Raw genomic sequence first — 24,465 nt, forward strand, 5'->3', positions numbered from 1 at the left:
CAACACACTTGGCAACGGGTAAAACAACGAATTGTTACATGCGCGTAAATTATGCGCGTACGGTTCGCCGTAGAATTCACTTCATTTCTACATAAAAGCAGTAAAATTTTCTTTAAAATTAAGACATTCAGTATAATAAAATAAATAGTGCCTGTTTGGGAGGGTAACTGTTGAAATTGACACCCCTCGAAAACAATTCGCGTCCGTTGACAATGGTTGTCTCGGGGTGTCAATTTCAACAGTTACCCTCCAAAACAGGCACTATTTATATACTAACGTGCGTTGCCTGTAGTAGAGGGTATAATTTTTTTGATATGAGAAAAATATATGACATTAGGTGCCTGTTGGGTAGACCTACTAAAATACATGTACATATTGACACGCGGAAAAGAGGATGACGCTTAATCCATTAATCTTCGAAATTCTAGAATTCTAGTCCGAGAATTAGGGGGGTGGAGGTTATCGTCGTATCAAATCTCTATCCTGATTTACCCTATCATTTTTAACAGTCCAAAAAATGGAAAGGAGGGGGGTCGTTCAAAATTCATTTTTTGATATAAATTTATCAGAAATGTGTATTTCGATAATAGTATCTCCCTCGTTTAATCTACATAACTGATAGGGGTATACTCGTAGTGCCATAGGTGTTTTCCGCATGTTTTTTTTTTAAAAATTTTCAGTAGAAACCATTATGCTATTTGGTAATCTACCAAAAAAAACAACAAAACAAATGGTCCTCTATGTTGCCTAGTTAAGTCGTATATTGTACAGAAATATGCACGCATTATATCGTCTGAAAATTTATTATTTACAGTACAAAATTCAATCTAAATGGATTTTTTCACACACCAGGTACAAAAGTACGTATCAAAGCTTAAATCAACGACAATTCATATCATTTCTTTTATCTAGAAAATTATTGATTAATTCAGCCATGCGGAAATCTTCCTCTCTTACCCTCAAACAGCCAAGTATGAAATTTCCCCGTTTTGTCTCATGTTGTTCATAATCGGTTCTAGATAAATCCCAAACATGCAGATGGTCAATCCGGCCTCGATGTCAAGTATGCTAATTGGTCTGTCAATCAAAAAAACCAATGAACTTCAGAGGTCATCCGATTTCCCTACCCTCGTTTTTACCCCATTGTGATACAAGTGGCCTAATACATTAGGCTAATAAACCAATAATATTACATTTATCTGTAATTTTCATATTATTAACATCATATAATACACATAAAAGCGAGTGGTCGTGGTTTTGCGAATTCGATTTGCGAGGGGTTTTTTTATATTTTGTATTTTGTCGATAAAGCAACAGGAGTTTTAATAGGATACAAGTGTATTTTGATATTATCAATGATAACTGCAACAAGTGTAGTCACTGTCAACTAATAGGTACAGTATACGCCAGCTGGTACTCTGAATATCTATTCTCAACGAGACGGAACAGTTTTTATCTTTCAATTTCGTCATGACTTGTACGAAATGCTGAAAATGTTCTAATGCCTTGTGTTGGAGTGGTTTCGACCTTTTCGGGCTTTATCAGAAAGGAACTAAACACGCTGGACGTCGTGTTCTTCAAACTTTTTTCAAACAATTTTGTAAACGTCCGAATATTATGAACCTTTGGATTTTAAGTACTTTATACACATTGCTTGTCTGCCATGTAGTTTCTATACGAGGGGATCACTTTGTTAACGAATGGGCTGTTGAAATCCCTGGCGGATTTCGTCAAGCTCGAGACGTCGCCAGATCTCATGGATATGAAATCGTAAAGGAAGTAAGTAATTGTCCAGCCGGATTATTTATTAATCGACAATTTTTTTATTTTAAAAAAAGTTGGGGGGGGGGGGGGGGCGGGCGGCGGGAGTGGTCATAAACTTCATTATATACAAATCCATTTAATAGACACCAATCTAAACTTTTTATTTACCAGACTTATGCTTTTTGATATTAATTTTTTTTTCTTAATTTCTTAATATCTAAATCACTTTACGAATAAGTAAAATATTATTATCTACACTTGTAATATGACCATGTTTTCCCTTAAACAGGATAAGATTTTGTACGAATAATATGTTCAAGATTAGTGTTGTTTCAAAATGATAGGTGACGTTGATTATCATTTCATTCCTTCTGTCTGAAAGCGTGATTAGAGGGTTATCAGTTCTAATAGTTTCCTCGTAACTCTTTCACCTACATGTAATATACTCGTTACGTTGTAATATGTACATGAATGTTATGAACTCAGCAATCTCAAACAAATTTTCACTGTTGCAAGTAGCTACAGTTAAATGTGCATAAGTGAGCTGCAGCTGGACTGATATTTACTGTATGAACAGCTGAGTACACGGGAAATTTGAACCATTGAAAAAGCCAGCTTTATTGGGAGAAAAACACCTAGATTATTTTAATCAGATGCATTAAAAAATGTTCGCAATTAATTCAGCTGTTTAATCCTGAATTTTGCAATCATTTTGTTGCGTATTAATTGTGAGAATTTATAAAAATTAAGTGAATGGGTAAGAGCCCCTCTACACGGCACACTAATTTCAGGGTACCATCGGGTAGTTAGAGAGATTTGGCATTTATTCTTTAATATGTTAATGTATGATATTTTCATATTAAGCGTCGTTAACATTATGTAAGACCAAGATAAAGCCGGTAAAATGGTTTACTGCATATGTCTTCCATATCTTTCCTCCTTTTTGATCTTGATCATCGGAACTTCGTCTTTTTAACGAATGTTGCACGTTCTGTATGTTGGAGATGGATACGCCAATTTCAGAATGTATAAATATACACGTGTATGTTTCTCAAAAGCCCCCCCCCCCTTTTTCGAAAAATAACTGATTACTATATATGCATAGGGAGTCCTTTTTTAGATCGACATTTTTAGCAGGTCTCTCAAAACTGCAAAATAAAAACTTTTCATGGATAACCACCTGGTCGTAATAGTCATATGTTTATATTGTAGGTGTAAATACACTTTTTTATTAAACAAAAACAAAGAAGTTTTATTAAATAGAGCCAGGATTTGAGCAATATTAATTTTATTTAATGTAGGACGTGTTAGCCCCCTGAAATAATGACATCTTTCAGTGAAAACTAAACAGAGTCTGCGATGACGGCAATTTAGTAAATCGTCGTCCTCATTATTGATAAATGCCCTGTTAGGTCTGTATTTATCCGCCATTTTTCAGAATGCATTGTTGATGATCGAAGCTTAAAGCTTTTACATGTTTAGCCCCGCTAATTAAGTCAAATATGAGGATTGCTAATTAATTGTAGAAAAACTACACTGAGATATATCCGAAGGGACTACAGAACATTTTTAGATGTTAGTGCCATTTGTCATGCAAAGCTCATCAACGTCACAATCTGCATCTGACTTCAGAACTTCTAAAATTTTCCGCTTTGTTTAAAAAAAAATATCAACGGATTGAACTCGATTTTTGTTCGGAACTACAAGAAGAATCAAATTTATATTTATATATATCATATTTTTTATATCATAGGTATCTAATATATAATTTGTGCCCACCTATGACACTTCCTGTTACAGTATTCAAATATCGAAGGCTTTGTTTCTCCGGAAATTGTAGTAGGTATAGTTAATGTTAAATAAGAATGAGCTCAAGTTTTGAAACTTCAATACACTGACGTGTGAATTTAACGCTTTTTTATTCCAGCCACATTTTACGCAAGTAGAAAAATGTAATAAGTATTCAATATCAATGCTTTCCATCTAAGAACTATTGATTTTTCTTATCTGATTTGAACACAAGCGAACAGAATACAGACCATTAAAAACATACTTCACCCTCCATAAGTATGTACTATTAAATTATCAGTTAAATTATTTTTGAAAAAAAAATATTGACATACGTGAGAAATGAGGGAAAATAATGGTGATATTAAATATTTTTCGTCAAATGTTCATTGAAAATCGATACAGTAACTACATTTCACTTTCAACATTTTGAAAAAGAAGAAAGCTGAATGAAATTCTAAAGATACAGTTAAAATACGTAAATAGTTAGCACTGAAGACAATCATATTATATTTTATATAATGATATAAAATGTTATATTTCTGAAATAAATTCAAATTCAGTTTAATTTGTTTATACATAAACTTCACTAGTCCGTCTTAATTACTGCATAGAATCGTGTCAAATGTTTAAGGTGTACTGGCTTCGTATCTATGTATCATTCCAATAAGACTGTGTTTCACTTAGTTAAACGCACTTTTATATGAATAATTAAAATATAAGTAATTCACTAATGCAGTGTTTGTAATTTTTGCAACAACCAGGGACCATTATATATCGCATGAAACAACAAAGAAAACAGTTAAATTTTCCATAAATAATATCAAGTGTTAAAGAAGAAGATATTGCCTTAAAATCATAAGCAATGTTTACCGGCATAATTGGGCATAAGGTATGTTTTAAATCTGCCCACACTACATACAGTTCGTTGATAAGACAATCCTTGTCTATAGAATTTGTCCTTATCGTCCGATCGCAGGATTTAGACAAAAGGCTACTGTGTTGTGTATCTGTTCCATAACCTATTAGTAGATTTCAAGCTTGAGATTTTTCAGTCTTAAGCCATGGCATTAGCACCTATTCTTTAGGGTTTATTGTGAAATTGAAACTTCAGTAGTCATCTTAACTAAACATTGACCAACTTTTCTATCAGTATTAGGTGAAGTGAAAGCTAATCAGAACAACAACCAGAGAATATCCGAACTGTGTTAATCCTGATGACATACTGATTGATTATTTGGTCTTTGAGCAACATCTTACTAATTAGCTACAAAAGACTTTCAATGAATATCCGGGTATGATCGTCCAAACGTAAAGAACATGCTTTTTTTCTAAAACAAAGAGAGCAGTGGTTTAATGTCTTTTTCTTGTCACAAGGGAAATAAGACGGCAACTTTTAATTTTCTAAACTAAATGAACCGTTATATATAGAGAGATCTACTCAATAGGGATTCTTTCAAGATGTGAATTTGGTCCGTTCGCCTCTTTGAAGTCGTTGTTGGGATTTTTGATCCAAGTCTGTGAGACAACATTTACATGTTTTATAAACGCGTGTACATTTTCCCGATGGCGTACGTTAATTTAGATATCAAAAAACTGATTTGTGACGATGACGCTTAGTGTGGGCGATCAAGCCATTGATGCACGACATGGGTGTAGGGCGATGATAAATTCTCCGATAGCTTTTTTTTTTCTCCGCATTTGAGTAATTTTCGAAGAAAAAGATACACTCATATTCATTCACAACCGCAGATCTAGAGCAGCGAGTATCAACCCCAAAATTAGTTTCCATGACACCTATGAGAAGCGAAAGCATTGGCAGCACAGCATCTGCATGCTTAAGTTTCGTAACATCTAAAAACCATGGTCGCCTGCATTTGTTCACCAAATCAACACGACATCAAATAAAATATTAATCAGACATTTGTCATCAGACCACGCCGTGTACTTTAAAGATACTTTGAATTGTTGTCTTAGAATTGTCTGTTACATTAGTGAAACCTTTGTTTAACCGCATTGTCTATCGGTGATAAATTTCGGAAGTCTCGTGAATTTTTGCTCGGGGTGTATCAAACAGTCTATTCAGCATTAGCAGAAGACATCAACATTAAAAAGATTGAATCCAAAATATATATATTTTAATCAGAAAACTTATTCGGTTGTGTAAAGTTTGAATGATGAAAGAAAAAAGTTAATAACATAGAAAAATATATATAATTTGCAAACTGTTAAAACTTAACGTCTTTCCTGTTATCGCTTCGGTATGAATTTCAATGCCTTCGTAAATTTGAATTTTATTAGGGAAATAAACCTTCATTTTCCTTTATCATCTTGTATTAATTAAATGTATACCAACACTTTATACGTTCTTCATAAAATAAACTAGCATAAGAAATATACAATCATGCAGCTGAATATTAAAATAAAATCATCGACGTAATGAAATTGCATTGTCTTTCACTGACTCTCACTTCACCGAGTTCCCTGACGTATGGGATAGGGTGACTTTAGATTTATATAGGGCTGCCGAGAGATTCTGTGATTTAAACATCAAAATTTCCTCATATTTTATTAGCCTACCGCGATTTTAACGTGACGATAACGCCAATAGATTCATCCTTTACGATGTTTGTATTGTTTTAAGGATACAGTCAGCGTATACATATAAATACCTGTATACGTGGTTTCAGCTGTTTATTCGTGTACAACAGCTGTTTCACGATACTATTTGCATGCAAGTTTGGGTTTTTTCTTCTAAATGTTAATACGAGATTCAGAATAACATGTAAATAATATACGGATGAAAATAGAAATGTTAAAACTTAAATCTAGTAGTAACATATTTTTAAATAGAATTTATGCAGAAATTTTTTATTGCATTCATACAGAAGTGGATGACCTGTCTTGTTTGATGCACCGTACATTTTTCATATGCAGTATAAAATGCTTCCTTAAGTGCAGTAATGAAAGAATTGAGCTATGCACTAAAAATGGTAAATGCAGGTCTGTAGTTCCCGGTCTGAAAACAATCGAATGGACTTTTTTCAGTCCGGAAGCTATACAGACATGCAGCTATAAAAATGGATAACCCGCGTCAACGTTTTATAAACCCTTTCTGCAACGATCGCAACCTTTATGAACTACAGTACAAAAGAAAACAGATTTTAAAACTTTATATTTACATATTCATTAAAATCCCTTTCAGTATTAAGTAAAAACTATGTGAATCGTCGACACTGAAGAAAAAGCCAATTGGAAAGTTTTTACAAGTTATTTAGAACAAGCTAGTGATCTATATGAAGCCAATTTTGACAAAAATTAAAAACTAAATCACACACATTCGTGACAGGGATTATTATTATTATTTGTTAGTGATTTTCAATTTGTAAATTTTGAATTTACCGAGTGGGTGTAAAGTTGACAACGTTGTCATATTGCTACACTTAACAAGTATTAATTCAAAATGTACATTATGACAGTATCACATGTAGTTATCTCTTACGCTTGTGAAAACTGCCAACATAGAAAATTTAACCCAAAAACACAATTACACCCACCTCTTACAAATATTAAAGATTTACAAGAGGCAACGGATTGATAAGTAAGTCGATATATCAAGAAACGTCTCTTTGGTGACGTGTAACTTGATTCTGACTCTATACTGTACAAGGTAAGAAGATTCTTGATAAGCAAATCGTTGCGTTTTGGTTTTGTATACAATTAAATTAAAGGTTTTATGATGATTGTTGCAGAGATTCTAACGAACCGTGCAATTTGATAAGTCTGTTGTTACTAATCTAGACTAATTAGTAAAAGAAAAACTACAAAACTGTTTCTTGGGAAATTCGAGAATATTAACGATTGCTCTAAAAACATTTTGTACGTTTCATGTGATGTATTCTTAAGTAAGATAATAAGACTGTCTACTCTAGAGGCATTAACTGTTAATAATCATTGAACAATGAATTGTCTGCTATCAAATTTGGACAGTAACCCACAACATTTCTAATATCCAAATAGTGGTGTTTTGGGGGAAATACTGAGTTAAATCTCTTTTAGAAAGACTCTCAGAATGACAAATTCAACTAGAAAAATCTGCATTTTACATCGTTCTATTTTCCGTTTGAAACAGCAATTTGTCTCGCCACAATGTAAAATGTTACGTGTGCTTTTTTACTTTCATTCTTGCCTACTCCATCGTAGGGATTACATAATATAGAGTCACAACTCAATGTGTTGCTTTGCTTTTTTTCGTGAATTGTGACTTCTGAAAGGACCAGAAAAATAGATATATTTTATAATTTTTCATTCTGATAAATAGAATGGTATTGATACGTTTTGTGTTTTGCCTAATACGAGAAAACGGCGAGTCGTGTTTAATTTAATGAAATATATACTGTATTCTCTCTCTCTCTCTCTCTCTCTCTCTCTCTCTCTCTCTCTCTCTCTCTCTCTCTCTCTCTCATGTTAGTGATATAGCTGATATCATGCAACTAAACAAGCTACTAAAGGATGTTCTGGTAGATATTGTTCAGTTCATTTTTTGTAAAAAAAAAAAAAAAAAAAAAAAAAACAGAGAGAGACAGAGAGAGAGAGAGAGAGAGAGATGTGAGAAAGCAATTTCTACTTTGTTTGAATTCATGTAATCCAAAATTCAGACTGAATTTTTCCCCCTGAATTGAATTTATACATATCACTTTTTATTAATAAATCACATTATTTCTTCATTTTCAGATAAAACCATTTGAAAACCACTATTTGTTGCGTCACCGAGATGTACCAATTAGATCAAAGCGTTCAGCGCATCATCACACACGTCGCCTTGAAAAGGATGGGCGCGTAAGTTAAAAAAAACACATTCGAGAAGGGTACTATACCGTAGTTTCCGAGGTTTACTATACCGAGATTTCTCATAATATTAGATCTTTTTCAGTATGTTAAATGATATGATTCTTTGTTCTAGTGTGAAAGGTTCATAACAAATATTGTGTAACACACGTTAGAAGTTGCCTGAGATACTGTGGTTTCATCAATATTCGTTGAATACCAATTTTCGTGGATTTCGTTGTTAAGTTGATCAATGAAATTAAATGTTCATTGAAATGCAATTTCTATTAACATTTTTTATTAATAGGGTCATTGGCCTTGAATTTACGTATCCTTGAAACTGTGACTTTCACTTTATCCACGAAAATTGATACCCTTGAATATTAATGAAACCACAGTATATCGAACGATGTGCAGGTATTTTAAGTGATTGAAAATACACATAAATGTCGTGTGGATGAGTAACCTGGTATCTGTTTTGTACAAAACGGACAGATAAATGAAATAATAAGTTTATTTTAGAACCATTTATCACCGTTGTATCCGAAAAGTGTTTCGTATATAAATCGGTAGGTTTAATTTATTAAATGGCAACCATTGCCTATTATAGGTGAAGGTTGCAAAGTCATGACCCGTAGCATATTCTTTAAAAGATGCGTACACTTCATAATTTAGTGTTCAGCTATCTTTAGATGGAGTAAAAATAACCATCAAATTTTGTTAACGGTGAATGAAATGGTGCTGTGTTTTTGTGTTAAACGGGGACAAAAATAAAGTAATCTGTCAGTAATGTCCTAACTCATGCGCGGATCTAGAGGGGGGGGGGTCGGGGGGGTCCCGACCCCCCCCCCCCCCCTGGAAAATGAAAATTTATTGAATTTAGTCAATTTACATAGTAAAATTATCACGAAAATATGCCTCGGACCCCCCCCCCCCCCCCCTGGCAAACACAATTATCCTTCGGACCCCCCCTGGAAAAATTTTCTGGATCCGCGCATGTAACTTATTCGTTTTCTGAATATTATGCGTAAGCATAATATACACCACGAGCCGGGAAAATTCAAAAAAGTGATATATATAACTTGCTTTCAGTTCTTAACAAAATTTTCCATGAAAGAGATTAAAGGGTCAAATTTCGATAATAAGGCTGCCTGTGATTGTTTTTATTATTTATTTTTTTAAATTTTGAGTTATTTGAATTGCTAGGAAATTGAATTATTGCTAGTGGAATTTGGGCTAATATACATCGTGGAAAGCAATTTATATATAAACAAACGGTGACCAAATGATTTCATACATTAACAAGATGTTCATGTTTCTGCTACATTGTTATAAAAACAATTTGATTCAACATTAAATGTGTATTTGCGACTATATTAAAAATAGCTGTTCACCATTTTATGTATTTTAGGACACCTTTCAGCATTTGCTACGCACCATATTTTATGTACGTTTCACTCTCACCCTTCAAGGAAGAATGGTGACAATTTTTCAAATGCTAAAACGACCCCTGATTATACATGTATGAAACACTACACCTTAGTAAATCATTTAAATACTATAATAAATGGAATAATTTTGAAGCGTGGTCTCCATCCCGATACCTGCTATATCGGTAGATATTCCCGCCAAAGAAGTGTTCAAAAGAGGCTTTGCCATTTTTCATATTTAAACCATGCTAATTTTTTACGTTTTATGAGCACATAGTTCTGGTGTATGATATCCAGGTTCATAGACTTATGGAACAGGGGTATAATTTCAACACCTACGAAGACTTCCACCTGTATTTCTTTGAATCCGAGCATAATTAATCAAATTTATATATATTTCGGCGTGTGTTTATATTAACTTATAGCAAGATTCTTATCTCCTGGAAGGTCTACAAAGCCCTAATCACTAGGTTATCAACAAAGCTCGAAAATTCTTATGACAACAACGCTTTGCAGAGTCATTTCGTATCAATGGTTTTCCGATGGACTGTCCGCCGATTTAATATTCCTCCTCTCTTATTATTCAAATCAATTGATTTTGCCCAGTACACCGGATATTTTCTTGTTGCTTTTGAATACAAATACAACTTGTAATTGATTTCTGTCACTAAATGTCTCCGTCCACAGTTATACCGGATATTCCATTACTTCTAACTGTCCCGCAGAAAACATCAACCAATCAAACCGTGACACGTGGGATTTTATGTTGAAGCTATTGTGCCGCGTTAATCTCTTAAGAAGGCGAAACAACCCTGAATACAAATCTCGTCATTTCTCGCATAAAATGTCTCAAATAGAAAGAATGACTTTCGCTGCCATTCGAATCATAATGCAGATCCAACTGATCGAATGACTCAAAGAGACTTTGGGCGATATGAGATAGAAACAGGAAAGGCGGCATTATTTGCGACGTGTAGTCGTGATGTGGGGATTTTAATACAGGTGTTTTGCACAAAGGTTGCACGAGACAAATCACACGGATGTTGAATACAAATAAAAATCGTTTAATTACACGCTCCGTTGATTTTGTATGAATTTATTGCTACAAGCAAGTCTGTTTCTTTTATATATTTGCGACCAACAAATTAAATGGCTTTGATCAAGTACTAACATGAGAGAGTACTTTTATTTTGGTATGGTATCATACGATCCGACGTGATAGGCGAAAATATAGGTAGGGTTTTACATTCAACATCAGATGGAATGTGTTAATTTTTAGTAATAGAAAGATACTGTCATAGAATCATCATAATATGTCATGAGATGGAGTATTTTTATAAATACTGATATTTTATAAAGTAATGAATACTTAGAATAGACGTAGAATGTTTTCTAAAATAGTTTGTTAGACTTTTACCCTTAGTGACTAACATATTTTCAAAAATCTTTGTTTCATTTGAAAAATACAACGGTAATGTTCATGTTCGTATCTAGAAAGGGGGAGGGAGTGAATCTGGGGACCAAGCTAATTAAGTTCATATAGCTAAAATACAAAAAATAGGCCCCTGAAGACCCACCCCCTCCCTCTCTCACCTGGCAAACACAATAATCCCGTGGAACCCCTTTCCCCTTAAAAAATTCTGGATCCGCTCATGATGTTACAGGTAATGGTCGATTATCTATGAAATTATAGATTTCGAACAGAAAACATCTGTTATAAATCTCATGTTTTATAAGACTGCGTGGGTTTTTTTTTAATTAATCACGAATTATATCAAATTTCAATGTTAAAAATTCTGATAATTCTCGGCAACATTTTTAATCAAGTAAAATTCAAAGATTCTCAAAATATTAAGAAATCAATATTTTTATCAAAAAGAAAATAAGAAAAAAGTATGAATGAATAATTCTTATGATAGTCTTAAAAACATATCCCACGCTGTTCTTTTTTTCAAATCGTTCAATGATTCTTTGATGTGGCTCGTAAAAGACAAAGAATAGTACATTTGTACTTTGTTTTAAAAATACTACTTTTCTGCATTGTTAAAAAGTGCATTAATGTTACATGTACTGTCTTATATTATCATTATCATTATTTTCATTGTTTCGAAGGTGAGATGGGCAGATCAGCAGGTTGAAAAAATCCGACGAAAACGTGGCATTATTTCTACAGATGATATTGAGACAAGGGCTTACACCGATTTACATTTTAATGACCCGCTATGGAACAAAGAATGGTATTTGGTAAGAAGTTCTAAAGTTGAACGTGGTCATTTTTCTGTAATCATGTCTTCTTAAAAATACTTGTCATTTCATTTATCGGAATTTTTTGCTTGTAAGAAGATACAAACTTAAGGTACTAATATAAAAAGAGTACTAAAACTACTAAAATCACATCTTTTAGATATCAAATGATATGATACCATTTTGGAGTATAAAGAATTGGTCTAATAGGACTGGATGCATATGGTCATGGCGATTTTCAGATTATCATAATCCCTTTGAAAGGAAGAGCGTTGTATCGAAATATAGGAAAATATTCAAATTTTTATGCTAAAATATTTGGATTTTCTATTTTATAAATAATAGTTTATTAAAAAAAATTTAAAAGGTGCAATTTGATGTACACCCAATCTCCTTAAGGCAGGCAATGTATTTATTGAACACCTTTTACTAATTATTTCTGATTTGTTCAGTAAATCATTTGATTGATTTGAAGCTTAAATTGGGATTGTCATTGCAGCATGACAGCCGCACAGATACCAGTCTTCCGAAACTCGATTTGCACGTGCTTCCGGTTTGGGCGAGAGGGATCACGGGAAAAGGCATTGTCGTTTGCGTGCTTGATGATGGTAGGAAATTTAGTCAGTACATGAACATTGAACATGACACGCTTTTTCATTCAGAACAAACTTGTCAGATAATCATAAATTTAAAGCATTCCCTAAAAATTCATTTAGATAAAAACGTGACATTAATAGACGAGAAATCGTTCGATCTCTATGCTCTCTGATCACAGTTTAAATTTATTTAACTTTGGTCCCTACACAAAATATTATAGCCTTGTACAATCTATATTCTCATTTTTTTAAAAAACCAAGAAACAAGTCATTTCAATCATATTTGAGTTAAAAGTATATCTTGCAAGTGTTAAAAATTTCCGTAATTTGCTAAATGTATTTAAATGAAGGCAGAGATCATTGCAGAAACTATTTTACATGGCACGCTTATGCAGGCTTTGTATTTTTCTGCAATGCTCGCTACCTTCATGGTCACGTGAATCCCCAAAGAAAGCATTTTATTGTTTAACCATATAAGTCTTTGCTATAGATAAGTTACATATACACGTTTACCGAGTTTCTTAATTTCTATTAATATATTAATAAACTTAGAAGAGTTAACGATAAAACATATTGAAACCTACATTGATGAGTCATTTACTTTAATCTCAGATCACAATTTAAGATCTTTTTACCCTTTCGGTTTAAAAAAGAATCTTTCTTAATTCTGAAATTCGGTCATGAATTTGTATATCCATTATATATTGTACGTAGGTGTTATAATTTGCTCCAAGATTAAATTTAATACATATCATGTAACTAGTTTTTGAATTTTTATCATTATCAGCGTTTTCCTTTCAACCTTTCTATTGTATGAGTTATTTTTATGCTTTTCTAATCATTCACACGGTAACACATATATCCATTACATTTTTCATTACCCAGGCCTGGAGAAAAACCACACAGATATTGCAGCAAACTACGTGAGTAAAGTCTGTAGTACGGCATTACGTCGTACATTCAAAACACGTTAAAGATATCAAGCATTCTTTTCATCTCTATCTTCTAATCAACCCTTGTTTCACTGATCTTCAAATACTGTAGACTCAGTTTTATTCGCGGGGGTCTATGCTCGTCAAAACCCAGGTTCGTGGTGACGTAATTTCGTCAGTAGCAAGTTTTATTAAGTAAATAAAAACTAAACACATGCTTGTATATATGTTCGCGGGGATGTTAATTCGTGTGCAAGTGATACCCACAAAAGCCACGAACATTGGTCCCCCACGAACAAAGATGATTCTACAGTAGTATCTCTGAATGGTTATCAATCTTCAACGTTTATTGTGCATACCAGTAGTTTATCAATTAAATTGGAATGAATGGGGTTTTTTAAATGGCATTGAACGATACTCCTCGAACATCTGTTGTGCTTCTCTTTATTGAATACATGTGAAAATATTTCGCAAGCTTATCAAATAATTCTATATAAAGACTAACTTAAGTTAAAATGTTGTAATAAATTTGAGAACTAATTTTTTTAGGATCCTTACGCCAGTTATGATTTAAATGACGAGGATGATGACCCACAGCCTCGATATGACCCGACCGACGAAAACAAGTAAGTCGCAGAAAATTCAAAAATTGTTGTGGGTGGAGAGTTTACTCCACTCAAAATCCAAGAAGATCCATATAAGTCACATTGACCAATTCAGATACTAGTACTCTGTTTTGGGTAAGTCGTTATTAATACTTTTTAAACGTTGCTAAAGGAGAGAAAAATGAAGATATCTTACTTGAAAAACTGCAATAAATACTTTTAAGCAAACTCTATTTTTATTTTATTTTTTACAAATATACGCCTTTAACCGACACTAATGACCTTTTGATATTGAATCATTTTCTAATTGATTAAAACCTAAAATAATTAAACTCCATACAGCATCTTCAAGAACTGGATTATGTCTTTAATTGCTTTTTTTCCTTTGTGTAATCACATCGTCGTTTTTTTTTTTAAAAAAACCAAATTTAAGTATTATTTCTTACAGTTTTCCAATAAATCAATTATCAAATAAGTTAAATGGACACTTGTAAATACATAACACAAAATATTACATGTCAATAAATGTTAACTTTTTTCAGAAAAAAAGACAGATACAAGCGGAACTTACATTTAAAAAAACATTGGAAACATTCAGATGATTCAAAATTTGTTTTACAAAATATCGGTTTTTTTTGCATGATTGATTGTAGCATCAGCAAATAGAATCTGCCTGGTATCCGGCACACCTCAGATTAATGAAAGTTATGATTATTGTTTGTCTCAAAGCAAAGCCAGGTCCTATGTTACGTATTAGGAAGCTTAAGAAGATTTTCTTGTTATCTAATGTTCAATATCGTCGGAGAATTTTATTGTCACTACTATTAGACGAAAAAAGAGCGCTGAAAGCGATTTTTAAAAAAAAAAAACCTATAATAAAGTAATTTGTACTTTAGATTGATTCTTTGACCGTGACACTAGCACTTTTGAGTTGACACTTTGAACCAAAGGTTTAAGATAGTCCTATCTCTCATGAAATCTATAGATTGAACTTCGAACTCTCGATTTTGAATTAAATGTGCACAATATCGGTACTAAAAAGTATCCCATTTCATCATTACTGACACTTTAAGGGTTTTTCAGGAATGTTACGGCATCTAGAAATTTTGCCTTTTCAATAAACGGAGATTTTAAAAAATCCGAATGTCTCCGTCTTTATATCAAATTATTACTAATCAGAAACCTTTATGTTCTAAATCATGCAATAATAAGTTGGATAATAAATCGCAGGTGGCAATTCATATGCATTGGCGTAAACGGTGTTATTTTTGCTCACCGGAGATTTTATAATGATGAGGGGTAAAAATTAAAAAAATTCTATCCCGAGAAAAATCTTAAAGGTTCAATAAATATTTTGACAGATTTATTACAATGCGTTATACGTAAATTGTGTTTCCTTTGTTGTTGTTTTTTTTTTCCAGGATCGTAAAAGGTAATTGTAATAAATCATTTTCTTAATGCGATTTTTCAAAGGCATGGTACACGATGCGCAGGAGAAATTGCCATGGTAGCAAATAACAACAAATGTGGAGTGGGAATTGCTTACAACTCCAGAATTGGAGGTACAAATAAATATATACTCAAAATCTAATTGTTGTTCTACTCGTTTTGTTCAGCAAACTTTTTATAACCCATAAAGTAAACGAAGCAAAACGCCGTGGTTCTATCAAGCTTACGCTGTGTATCATTAAATATTGCAACTCATACATATGTCTGAAAAAGAAGAAACCTGAGAAAAAATGAACAAAAACTTGAGTGATACATATCTTGTGAAATAATCTCTTTAATGAATTCAATGTCAACATCAGGGGTCCGGATGTTGGATGGTCGAGTCACAGACCACCTTGAGGCGTCCGCCATTGCTTTTAACCATACTTATGTGGATGTGTACAGCGCCTCCTGGGGACCAAACGATGACGGGAAAACAGTAGAGGGTCCCGGTCCTCTAGCTACGAAGGCTTTTGAAAAGGGAATAACAGAGGTAAGTCTATATCATTTTATACAATGCTATACATGATTTCTAAAGTAAGAAATAGTCGAGGAAACGATGACGGGAAAACAGTAGAGGGTCCCGGTCCTCTAGCTACGAAAGCTTTTGAAAAGGGAATAACAGAGGTAAGTCTATATCATTTTATACAATGCTATACATGATTTCTAAAGTAAGAAATAGTCGAGGAAAAAAGTGTAACTTGTTAAAAGCATGGAGAATATATTAACATAAAGGAAGAACATCTAATGTTCGTTATCAACTAAATTTTGAGCTGTTAAAATGTATGATTGGATATTTTATGAATTCAATAATTTGTGCCAGGGTCGTGGTGGAAAGGGGGTGATCTACGCATGGGCGTCCGGAAATGGCGGTCGTCTTGGAGACAACTGTGATTGCGATGGATACACCGGAAGTATATACACAATCTCTATCAACAGCGCCTCACAACACCAGCATACTCCTTGGTACGCCGAAAAATGTGCCTCAACCATCGCTTCAGCGTACTCCAGCGGCGCTTACAATGACCAGAGAATCGTGAGTTAAAAACAACTTTAAGTTCTAAATGGGCTGATTCAGGATACCAGTGAATTAATGCAAGTTCTTTAGGTAAAAAATGATGAAAGATTCTGCACTTAAAAAAATTAGCAATCAGCGAGTTATATGAAATGCATGATATTAAAACTTAAAAGAGGACATTAAACTTGTTTAGCAAAATACTGTAGGATAATTTTACATGTACACGGACATCCTGGTACATTAAATCAATACACTTAACTACATTTACTTAGGTTAATGTCGAGTAGGCGTACCTCACCATAAGTTTTGGTTTATATCAACATGATTGAACTTCCTATGCATACAAATAATAAAAAGTACTGACTACAAGTACATATTATATCCAAGTTCTTTTAGTATGATAAAGAGACGAATGTATTTTTTTTGTAGGCCAGTGCTGATTTACACGGGAGATGCACCACCCAACACACCGGAACTTCCGCTGCAGCTCCACTGGCTGCCGGAATTTTTGCTTTGGTCTTGGAAGCAAAGTTAGAAACTATACCCCTACTTTAAACTATTTTTAAATAGTTAAATTCGACTAAAAGAAATTATAAATTGTATTGATGCATGCATATGTAGAAAATCAAAAAATTGGAACAATAATAATCAGAAAATATCTAAGAATTGTTTCAATTCTCATGAGAAAATTTAATTGCAAGTCAGATTCTTGTCGTATCTAGGTAATTTAACATACTTGATTTTAATTTGATTTTTGGTGCTCATCAATATCTTTTTCCTTTCTTTTTTACTTCCTTTAATTGATTACTTACAATGTGTTAGTTTGTCTAGTAAACCATAATTTCTGATGCTTTTAAAATCAGTGATATATCCTTTATGTTGATGTAATTTAAATTTCAAAATATCATCAAAAATTCTTTTGGCTAGGGGAGGGTATAAATGATAAAATGAATTGTTTCAGTCCCAACCTTACATGGCGTGATATGCAGCATATCATCACATGGACAGCAGAATATTCTTCCCTGAAGGACAATCCGGGTTGGAGGAAAAATGGCGCAGGATTCTGGGTCAATAATGCGTTTGGATACGGAATTCTGAATGCTAAGAGTATGGTGGAGGTGTCCCAGAACTGGGTTACGGTTCCTGAGAAATACATCTGTGTCGTAGGAACAGAAGGAACACAAATTAACTTTCCTCAGTAAGAAATGAGCACTGCATAGTTATAATTAATTAATCAATGTTTGATAATTAATTTATTAGACATTAAAAATTTGTCGAAGATATATAATATTTGATAACAACTTAGTTTTCAAAATATCAATTATATATAACAGCAACAATACGTAAGTTTACTACGTCATAATACGGATTTTACAATATTGGCTCTACTTTAACAGGTTTTTTTTTTGTGGAAATTAGTTTATCTTTTTGTTTTACAGAACCTTAAGGAGTGGACAAGAATTGGAAATCGATCTCCAAACTACCGGATGTAAAGGACAGAGTAATGAGATAAACTTCATCGAACACGTCCAGATAGAACTGGATATGGAATATACAAAGCGCGGGGACCTAGCTATCAACCTTACATCAGCCATGGGTAAGGGGGACGGGATTTTACATCTTACAGTTGATAAGTTTTCGTTAGGAAGTTAATACAAGGCTAGTCAACTACATCAATCGTTACATTTTTACAACGAATCAGCAAAAAGACATCTTTTAGAAGATACGACAAAATCGCAACGTTTCAAAGCAATGATATAATTTTTTTTTAAAAACCTTGAAACCTTGTCTTAAGAAAGTTATTAAACTGAATGTTAGGTAAAACGTAAAACCATTGCGTGTATAATAGATCTGGAAACAAAATTGAAATACTTAACAAACTTTAAGATTATGTCAAGCTTCCTACTGAAGGCAAATTTCTTCACAAAAGTTTCAAATTGAAAGTCGTGAGATTCGTTACGGAGAACAATTTTTTAAAGTACATTTTCAGGTGTCCGAACAATGATTCTACAAGAAAGACCCTTAGACTCCTCAAAGGATGGTTTCCATAAATGGAAATTTATGTCTGTTCACTCATGGGGTGAAAAACCAGCAGGCACCTGGAAAGTGAAGGTCAGAGATATGGTGAGTGGAATTCTACAATTACCATCAGGTAGTCATGAGTACATTATAATACCGGGAAATCGTTAGCCAGTAGAGTGTACATGCATTCCTTATTATACAGTTGATGAATTCTTTTCAAGTATTGTATCTAAAATATTTCAATTTTCTCCTGAAATCTATAGTGTGATTTGCTGTATTAACTCAGTGAGTGGTTTTGTTAAATAAGTGTGTTATCTTGATAACACCAAGGTTTTATCTTAAGTTAATAGTTCACAGTAATAATGCTTTGAATTAATACAGTACTTTAAACCGAAATACCTAATAGTTATAAGTTTGGTTAAAACCAAGAGATTGAAACTTGTCGTCAGTCCTATATTATGAATATGAATGATTTCAGAAAGGAACGGATAACACAGGAACAATCAAGTCTGCTAGACTGATAATACATGGAACAAAGGAGATCCCTCGTCACGTGACTGAAAGCGGAGGTCAAAGGGTGTACAACGATGAGTACAATAAGGTCAAAGACGAGCGAGATGTAAGATTATGAATATTATTAAAACATTATCAACAGAAAGTAATCAAATTTCGAATCATTTGAACAAGACCTTGGACTTTTGGTAGGACGTAACTATCTATATTTCTTTCATTACAACAAGTTTAAACTGACACTGGTTTCGATTGAAGTATGCACATATTGCGTAGTCTTAGCTTAAAACCAGACAAATCTTATTGATTTCAAAAAGCCATGACTGTAAAGGCCAGCAATGAAATGGACATGCCTACGACACAACCAGTCAAAGTCCAAGCTATTGTTAAAATGGTTCTTTTTTAAAAATAAATAAATAACGATATATATATATATATATATATATATATATATATATATATATATAAAGATTGTGATATTTAGCACGACAGAAATCAATATTTTAACAGACAATACAATACTTTATTTTTATGACAATTTTATGAATAAAATGCTATATTCCCACTTTCAAAATGACCTATAAGGAATCCCACAGTAAGGTATTCCGGGCCCCACTGTGGTGACATTTGTTGTCTTCCTTGTGTCAGTATTGTACCCTAGTAAACTGCACTATTCCAGTATTTCCACTTTATGTTACTTATTCGGTTCTATTAAGGCTACCATTGACCCGGTATGTTATTGTCGGTTGTTATACCGATATATGCACTATACACTTTATAATATGCACATATTTTGAAGAAAAAATGCACTCTGAATGTGAATTCAAAAGAATTGCATGTAAAGTTTTGGTTTTCGCACATAGCATGTTTTGTTGAATTATTTATTTTTTCATTGCTGGGGATAGATATGATTGGGAATGCCCCGTCTCTGTCTTTCGAGATTTCAATAAGGAGTACATGGTGTAATACTTACATGTACTTACATCATAGGAAATGTTGAGTGCAACATGTAGTACCGGTATGATGCATGATAATTTAAATAATATCAACTTTATATACACAGTGCAATTTTCAAATACGATTTAGCATTTTGATATATATATATTAAGAATACAAAATTAGATATATAGCATGAAAATTGCACGTTGTTTAGTTTGTTACATTAAACTCAAAAGTGAACATTCCACCGGATAGGTAGATAATTCCCGGTATGATAAAATTAGCAATTTTAATAGACAGATTCTTAAAAAAGGGATTTTCTATCTGTAATTCTTACAAAATATTTACTAATAGTGACAAAAATCTCAGTTTGCCACTTACAGATTCAATGTGTTTTTAATGATCAGTAATAATTCAACCGTAATATTTATTAACGGTTGTGATCTTTATTTAGTCTGCGGCTTCTCATAGCGATGAATCTTTTAAAGGAATGGCTAGTGAATATTCTACTTATAAGAAATGTTCTTTCCAACAATAAAAGAATGAAGAACATTGATAAACATTATTACCCACATGTTTTGTCTTTAAGATGGTTTGATTTTTGTTTTGAATGGTTTTATTTTAATTTGAAAGTTTCGTTAATCTTGTTCTTTTGTATTTTGAAATATTCATGTTTGAAAAACCTTATGAACTTGCTTAAAGGATTATTAATATTTTCACTCCATCCATAAGAAATATAAATTTTTCTAGCATTTTCCTTTTTTTCTTTTGAATATTAAATTTCCATCTTTAAATATGATATCATTCTAATGGATAAAATACTATTAAAGTATAAAAATATCCTTATACGTGAATAAAAATATTATATAGATGTATGTACAATTTCCCTTTATTACATTACACAAACTACTGATTTATTTTAAAAATCATGGCTGATTTTTTTTCATTATTTCAGGAACGTCGAAAGAATGCTGTACACCTGGAAAAATTTATCCAAGGTCTCTTTTGAAAGCTCTGTTGGAAGATTTGTTAATGTTTGAAGAAATAAAGGGTTAAATGTTATTTATGACTTCTGTTTGAACAAAATCACATATTATTATTTGTATATATAAAGAAAAAACGTCGTGTCTTTTTTATAACCAAAAAAAAACCAACGGAAACTGCGCCCGAAAACGAATTCTACGATTTTCTGACTTTAAGGTATTGACATTGTATTTAAATCAAAGCTAAATTAACTTGGAAGAGAAAAAAAATCTTAATTTATACAGTAATGCAATGCATTTCATACAGCTATCACAATGAAAATAAAGAAGCAACCCCTCTATGGAACATCCATCCCATTACAAAACGCAGTAAGAAACGTTTTGGCGTTTTTTTGTAAAAGTATAGTTCTATATCCCTTGACTGTTGGTCAATACATCAAAAGAAAATGGGGGAATAAGATGGCGCAACTGCCCAATTGGGTTAGTCGTAAAATACATTTTAAAATTTAACATTTTTTCAACTAAATATATTTGATATGTTATAATACAAGTTAACAATAGGGTAATTTCTGACTATATTCAGTTTGAAATATTTCAAAAAACGATAAAAAAAAAAAAAAAATTCTTAAGTTTTGGTGGTATCGAACCCACAACATAAAAACCCGAGTTCCATAAACTTATCTAATGTCTGGTGCTCTAACCACTCAGCCAGTTCATTCACAACAAAGGGTGTTGTTTAAATGCTATATGAGACGCTGGCCATGACTTTACAGACTTATATTATTTTTCTAAAACGTTCAATTGTTGGGCTACAAAATGACATTTTTAAAGTATAGTGGGTCATCTTTCCACATTTTTGTTTATTAAAATCGGTTTAAATTCCATTTAACCGCATTTAGACTATGACAAAAATATGGAGCTCAGACCCACTCAAAAAAAGAAAAGGCATTGAAGTTATAAAAATGACACTTTTTGGAAATTTTGACACGCATACGCCAGTTTATATCAACCTATTGCAAATATTTTAAATATTTTAGGGTTACAAACCGATGTTACGTTAAATAGACATTGTTTTTAATTATTTTTCTTAAAGTATTAGATTTAATGATACATGTATTTTAATTTTGCAGTATCTAATCATTCCTCATATGGGCATTTTATACGCCTTATTCAACCATCTTCTTTGTTTCAATCATGAATGTCCTACATTTCTAAAGGATATTTGACTTCATGTTTAGATAGAGTATCAGTTAATGTTTGGAATGGTTAGCGTTGACCTCGGGTGGATGATAACCAAAGTCGAAAGGGGACCAAACTTCATTATTAATGTTCTGGAATCTGGGTCAGTAAACAGACATCGTATTTACTGTCTGTATCGTTTCTTGCATAAGACCTGATTATTTTGAATTCATTTGGCGAGTGCTCCAAAGTTAAAGTCTGAAAGAACACTGAAAACCAGTCTGTTAGTCTGAGGGAGAGGAACAGAGTCCAAAATGTTCCTCGCACTGTTTCTCGTTTTATTCTTTGGCCAATTTAGTGGATCTCTGGCTCAGGATACCCAAATGCTAACGTTTTTGCTGAATGAAATGACGAATTACAGAACGGAATTGAACTCTTTAAAAGCAGATCTTAAGACTCTTGGATTAGATATAGCAACTCTGAAGACGACGAATGCTGGTTTGGTACAACAAAACGCGTTGCTGAACACCACAGTTGCTGGTTTGAAAACGAAGAATGAACACTTGGAAAAACAACTCATGAATAACATCAGCAGGCTTGAGTCAGATATTGTAACGGTGGATAAATCGACAAACACATCAGTATTGTTCATTCAATTTGAGCTACAACTTTTTCAAAAACGCTTTGAAGGAAGTTTGAAAAATGTTTCGCTGGAGGTTGAATATCTGAAACGTCTCTTCAACAATGCTACCAATACTCACGCCGGATGCTGTACATCTGCGCACGCAATCGCCAGTAACAAATCTTTGTCCGACTTGGTCGTCAGAGTGAACAATTTACAGTCAACGCTGAATATGACGAGTACTTCAGTTGATCAAATTGTGGGTAAGTATAATTACGCTAACGGCCGGATGTTAAATGAATTTCTTCTTTAAATCGAGAGTTAATTTCATGTGTGCATTTTAAGATAATTAGAGACCCTTTATTCGATCTTTTAACTCATTGTCGTTTACCATTATCTAGATCAATGAAAAACACGAATTTAAAAATTGCAAATTGTTTTAGTTATTACGGCAGCAACTCACATCATGGATTAAGCCAGCAGAGCAGTCTCATTTTATTTCGCAGTAATCACTGGAAAATATTGTTTACTCTATCATTTATGTCTTTGAAATTCGACTTCTTTTACTTCAACAATGATGAGTAACTGTGTTTATGGAGTTTTAAACGCAATTGGTAGTCTTAAGAAATATAGAAAAAGCGCCATTAGTATTTAAACATATGGCTGTATACACGTTATTAATGATAATGGATTTTAAAAAATGCAAAATAAATTTTTGACAAGATGATCATGAGAACAGATAACGATTTTGATAACAATAACAATGTTTTAAAGGTTTATGAATCATAATTTTCAGCGCAATCCAAAGATGTTGCATTTTCTGTGATGGGGGCATCGGGCAGCCAATTTCAACTGAGCGGCATAGTATTCCCCAAAGTAACGACAAACGTCGGAGGGGCTTACAACTCAAGTACCGGGATATTCACAGCCCCCACACAGGGGGTCTATATGTTCTCTCTATCCGACCTCAGCATCAACAATAACACGGTAGCCACCCCCTTCGTGCTAAATGGAAAAAGAGTAGGTGGCTGTACGAAGGACAATTATTCCGTTGGGGCCCTTTTCAGTTGTCAAGCGATTCTTGTCCTGAATGTTGGAGACCAGGTGAAAACCAAGGATTTCTATGATGGCCCTTTCCATTGCTCTACATCAGAGTTTATGGGATGGAAATTGTGAAATATAGGCTTTTGCCGGAGGGTCTCAAATCAAAGAAAATGGAACTAAAAAATGGATTATAAAATATGAAATAAGAGCATTAAAACTTAATAAACATATATATATATTTACAAAAGCCCTACCTTAATTGTGTAGATTACCTAACCAAATAAAATGGTTAAGAAAGCAACCTGATAGAAATATCTCTGTTGTTTTACAGAAAAAGGCTTTAAGTTTTATTAGTAGTATCTAGTTCTATTTATGAATTAAATAGGTCTTCTTTCTACCTTTAAAATGCAATTTCTTTTCCGCCAGCCCAGATTATGCCAACAACATGAGTATTCACCGTTATTTAGTTACAAG

General features: G+C 33.0%; 1 protein-coding gene across 2 annotated transcripts; it reads left to right on the forward strand.

Annotated features, from left to right (window-relative positions):
* Positions 1–1,342: 1,342 nt before the first annotated feature.
* On the forward strand, positions 1,343–21,225 carry LOC105344671 (neuroendocrine convertase 1). 2 transcript variants are annotated; one of them, XM_011452505.4, is made up of 16 exons: positions 1,343–1,779; positions 8,287–8,391; positions 11,922–12,053; positions 12,553–12,661; positions 13,535–13,572; positions 14,131–14,207; positions 15,660–15,748; positions 15,995–16,167; positions 16,498–16,710; positions 17,122–17,222; positions 17,654–17,890; positions 18,132–18,289; positions 18,683–18,816; positions 19,193–19,333; positions 19,941–19,955; positions 21,119–21,225. In XM_011452505.4, exons 1-16 carry the CDS (start codon positions 1,618–1,620, stop codon positions 21,170–21,172), a joined length of 1,938 nt encoding a protein of 645 aa, XP_011450807.3. In that variant the 5' UTR covers positions 1,343–1,617; the 3' UTR covers positions 21,173–21,225. The 2 variants fall into 2 exon arrangements, with proteins under 2 accessions (XP_011450807.3, XP_011450809.3); XM_011452507.4 differs by lacking the exon at positions 19,941–19,955 and having other exon boundaries at positions 1,345–1,779.
* Positions 21,226–24,465: the final 3,240 nt, after the last annotated feature.

The sequence above is a fragment of the Magallana gigas genome, chromosome 6, assembly GCF_963853765.1.
Source record: "Magallana gigas chromosome 6, xbMagGiga1.1, whole genome shotgun sequence".
Classification (NCBI taxonomy): domain Eukaryota; kingdom Metazoa; phylum Mollusca; class Bivalvia; order Ostreida; family Ostreidae; genus Magallana; species Magallana gigas.

Bases quoted from the DNA above. Each gene is read 5' to 3' on its own strand.
- LOC105344671 (XM_011452505.4), top strand. From the start codon at position 1,618: ATGAACCTTTGGATTTTAAGTACTTTATACACATTGCTTGTCTGCCAT. The intron at 12,662-13,534 runs GTAGGAAATTTA...TTCATTACCCAG, and splicing joins CGTTTGCGTGCTTGATGATG to GCCTGGAGAAAAACCACACA. The intron at 17,223-17,653 runs GTTAGAAACTAT...GAATTGTTTCAG, and splicing joins GCTTTGGTCTTGGAAGCAAA to TCCCAACCTTACATGGCGTG.